The sequence below is a fragment of the Diuraphis noxia genome, unplaced genomic scaffold, assembly GCF_037042655.1.
Source record: "Diuraphis noxia isolate RWA-SAM2 unplaced genomic scaffold, SU_Dnox_SAM2 contig0003, whole genome shotgun sequence".
NCBI lineage: Eukaryota > Metazoa > Arthropoda > Insecta > Hemiptera > Aphididae > Diuraphis > Diuraphis noxia.
In genome coordinates, this window is record NW_028301713.1 from 33,614,112 (window position 1) to 33,617,517 (window position 3,406).

The 3,406-nt window shown below is 32.4% G+C and overlaps 1 protein-coding gene across 1 annotated transcript; it reads right to left on the reverse strand.

Moving 5' to 3' along the window:
* Window positions 1-556: 556 nt before the first annotated feature.
* Window positions 557-964, reverse strand: LOC149057248 (SCAN domain-containing protein 3-like). Its single transcript, XM_089223351.1, has one exon. It carries the CDS (start codon window positions 962-964, stop codon window positions 557-559), a length of 408 nt encoding a protein of 135 aa, XP_089079477.1.
* Between the last annotated feature and the right edge of the window lie 2,442 nt (window positions 965-3,406).

A 3,406-nucleotide genomic window follows, 5' to 3' on the forward strand; every position in this document is an offset into this window, starting at 1 on the left:
TTCACATCCTTTTTTAAAATGTCGAGTTCATCTAGTGACGAAGAAGCAATTGCTACGTACTATTTGTACAAAAAGTTGGTTAGTAGAGAAAAGCGACAACGGAATCAAAAAAGGAAGTTTTGGATTCATCCATATATTCAAAGGAATCACCACTGTCGGTTATTTGTTTCTGCTAGAGAACTTCAGGAAACCGACGTCAAATTTATGGCATTCTATAGAACAGTGTTTCTCAACCTTTTTTAAGTTACCGCCCCCTTGAGTGTCAAAAATTTTTTTAACGGCCCCTACAATGTGAGAATTCTATAATAAGGGTTAGGTTAAGGGTATTTGGAAAATTTAAAAGAAAAAATTGAAATTATCTAATAACTCATGTTTTTATTTATTTTTTATATTTGATATATTTTTTATTTATAGTTCTAGTATTATGGTAATTAATTAAAAAAAATAAATATTGATAAATAAATAAATAAAAATTTAATTAATTATTTAAAAAAATATAAATATAAATACATTTTTTAGTTTCTTTAAAAATATATTGCTAGGCTCAATGAGATGGTTAAACTTGGTGGTTTTTAGCAAGTTTTTTTATATTAGGTTCGATGTTTGTTAACTTAAGTCGTAAATCTCCTCTTGTCACGATATCCAGTCGATTTCTCTTTTTTGTAATCAAATCTGTTACAGTGCTGAACCCTTGCTCGACGAGGTATGAGGAAGGAAAGGCTATTAAAATTTTTTTAACGAGAGTCCACAGTCCAGGATAATTATGAATTATGTTAGTTTTAAGCCAAAATTCCGTGAGCCGATCACTACCCTTGAAAGTGGATTTCAATGTTTCATCAGTTGAAAGTTCGATTAGTTCTTCTTGAATTTGTATCTCTGCTGTCTCAATATTTATAAAAGGATTCATGACCCATTGAGGAACTTCCAACGACAAAATATCCTTAAAACGTTCTGAAAAGTCCATATGTAAAGACTCGAGGTGTTGACAGTAAACTTGTATGTTGTCGAAAGCTATTTCACTGTTTTTGTGCAGATCAGCCAAGACTGGGAACTGGCTGAACTCGAGGCGACCAAAATTGGTCTTCCACAAAGTCAATTTTTTTTGGAATGCAGAAATTAGTTCACCGCCCCCCTACCACCAAAACTAGTTCATTGCCCCTCGGTGACACTTTACCGCCCACTGGGGGGCGATATTGCCCCCGTTGAGAACCACTGCTATAGAATGTCGAAGGAATCCTATAAAGAAATTGTTGACATTCTCTCTCCTGCCATTCATCAGAAGAATACTAACATGAGAGAATGTGTGGGCGCAGAAGAACGAATATTAATCACATTAAGGTACATAAATTATATTACTATTTTAATAATATTATATTATTATTAAAATTATTTTATACCTATAATAGTTTTAATATAGTTTTTAATATTATCCTTTATAAAACTAATCATAAAAAAGGGGGGGCAAGTGAAAACAGCCCAAAACGAGTCAAAATATTGTCAAAATGTTATGCTGTATAGAACACAAGAATATAAACATTATAAACATATGTTATCTTATTATCAACGTATGTGATCAAGTGAGGCTCGATAATAATAAAGTATTATATTATTCAAAGAAATTAATTCAAATTTGTTTATTACCTTACCATGTAATATATCATTATATACATTTAAGGCCTTACCAATTATTATAAACTTCTTAGACAACTTTTAGCTTAGCGACCTTTTCTGAACACTAAATACTTCACATTAAATAAATATTACTGCCATAAAAAAAAAAAATCCGTCTTTTTAATATAGTTTAATATAGCAAATCATAAACAAAACAAATCCTTCTTATTTAGCATAATTGTTTATAAAATAAATCATAAAAAAAACAAATCCTTCTTCTTTAGCATAATTGTTTATAAAATAAATCATAAAAAAAAACAAATCCTTTTTATTTAACATAAGTGTTTATAAAATAAATCATAAAAAAAACAAATCCTTCTTATTAAATATACTATTTATAAAATTAATCATTACAAGACTGTGTAATTTGAATTTTCTGAGCTTTCATCTGATGTAAACGAAGATAAATAGGTACCAACTGAAGAATGACTGTTCACTGGGGGAGGACAAAGTATTGCGTCTATAAGTTCAATAGATCTACGCTTATAAGTTCTCAGTTGTACATCTGACATTGTTAAGAGATCTGGTATAAGACTATTCAAAAATTGTTTCACTGAATCTGTTCTGGCATCAGAAGTACTAGCGGCCAATTTGGCTTTCTTGGTTTCAAAATATTCAGCAAACGCTTTGTCAGCATCAGTAGAACTAGAGTTATTTTTCTTAACTTTTTTACTTGTAGTATATTTGGACTTCAAAAATGTCGATTCTGGAGTGTTAACGCGCTCAGTTTCAGATTGTCTCGTAATTAGTGGTGTGGTGCTATTCAGAGTAGAGGGATTAGGAGAAAGTGGTAGAAGCATATCTGGTGATGAGACTGGATTGCTGTCCTGCTGGTTTGGTTCAGGATATTCCGATATGTCTGAGTTTTCCCACACATCGGGAGTCTCAAAATCTTCATTAGGAATAGGTGACAAATTTCCACTAGGTATTGCAGAGGTTTTGACAAATGGTATCGTGAACTGCATTGCCTCGTTCAAATAATACGGTTTTTTGGCTTTGGATCCACTTTTAGAGTCTTTCATTCTTCTCACAAACGTAGTCCTTAGATTCCTCCATTTTTCTTTGCATTCATTCACTAAAACATTCATATTAAGCATCTACTTAAAGGTGGTAGATATTATTTTTGTTTTGAAAAAAAAAAAAAAAACAAAAAACGATGATACATTTACATTTATATTTTACAGATATTTGGCAACAGGGAGTACATTTGTCTCGCTTGGGTTGTACTTTTGCCGAGGAGAGACAACAGTTGGGCAGATCGTGGCAGAGACGACTCAGATAATATGGGATGTGATGAATGGATATTGGATGTCGAAACCGAATAAGGATCAATGGAAAAATATTGCAGAACGTTATGAATTATTGTGGAATCTCCCTAACTGTATAGGCAGTATAGATGGAAAACATATTCGTATAGAGAAATTACCGAATACAGGTTCCAGTAATTTCAATTATAAAGCCTACCATTCCATAGTATTATTGGGGTGTTGTGATGCTGATGGACTTTTTACAATGGTCGAAACCGGATATGCCGGTAGGAACAGTGACGGTGGAATATTTCGGGCTTCAGCAATGAAATATCATATAACTCACTCACAACTTGATATTCCACCACCTTCAAAGCTACCTTATGATACTAACAACTGTAAATTTCCTTACTATTTTGTAGCAGACGAGGCGTTTCCATTATCAAAATTTCTAATGAGACCCTACCCCAGACGGACTCTAGACAACA

Coding starts and splice junctions, on each gene's coding strand:
- LOC149057248 (XM_089223351.1), bottom strand. CDS start 964: ATGGACTTTTCAGAACGTTTTAAGGATATTTTGTCGTTGGAAGTTCCT.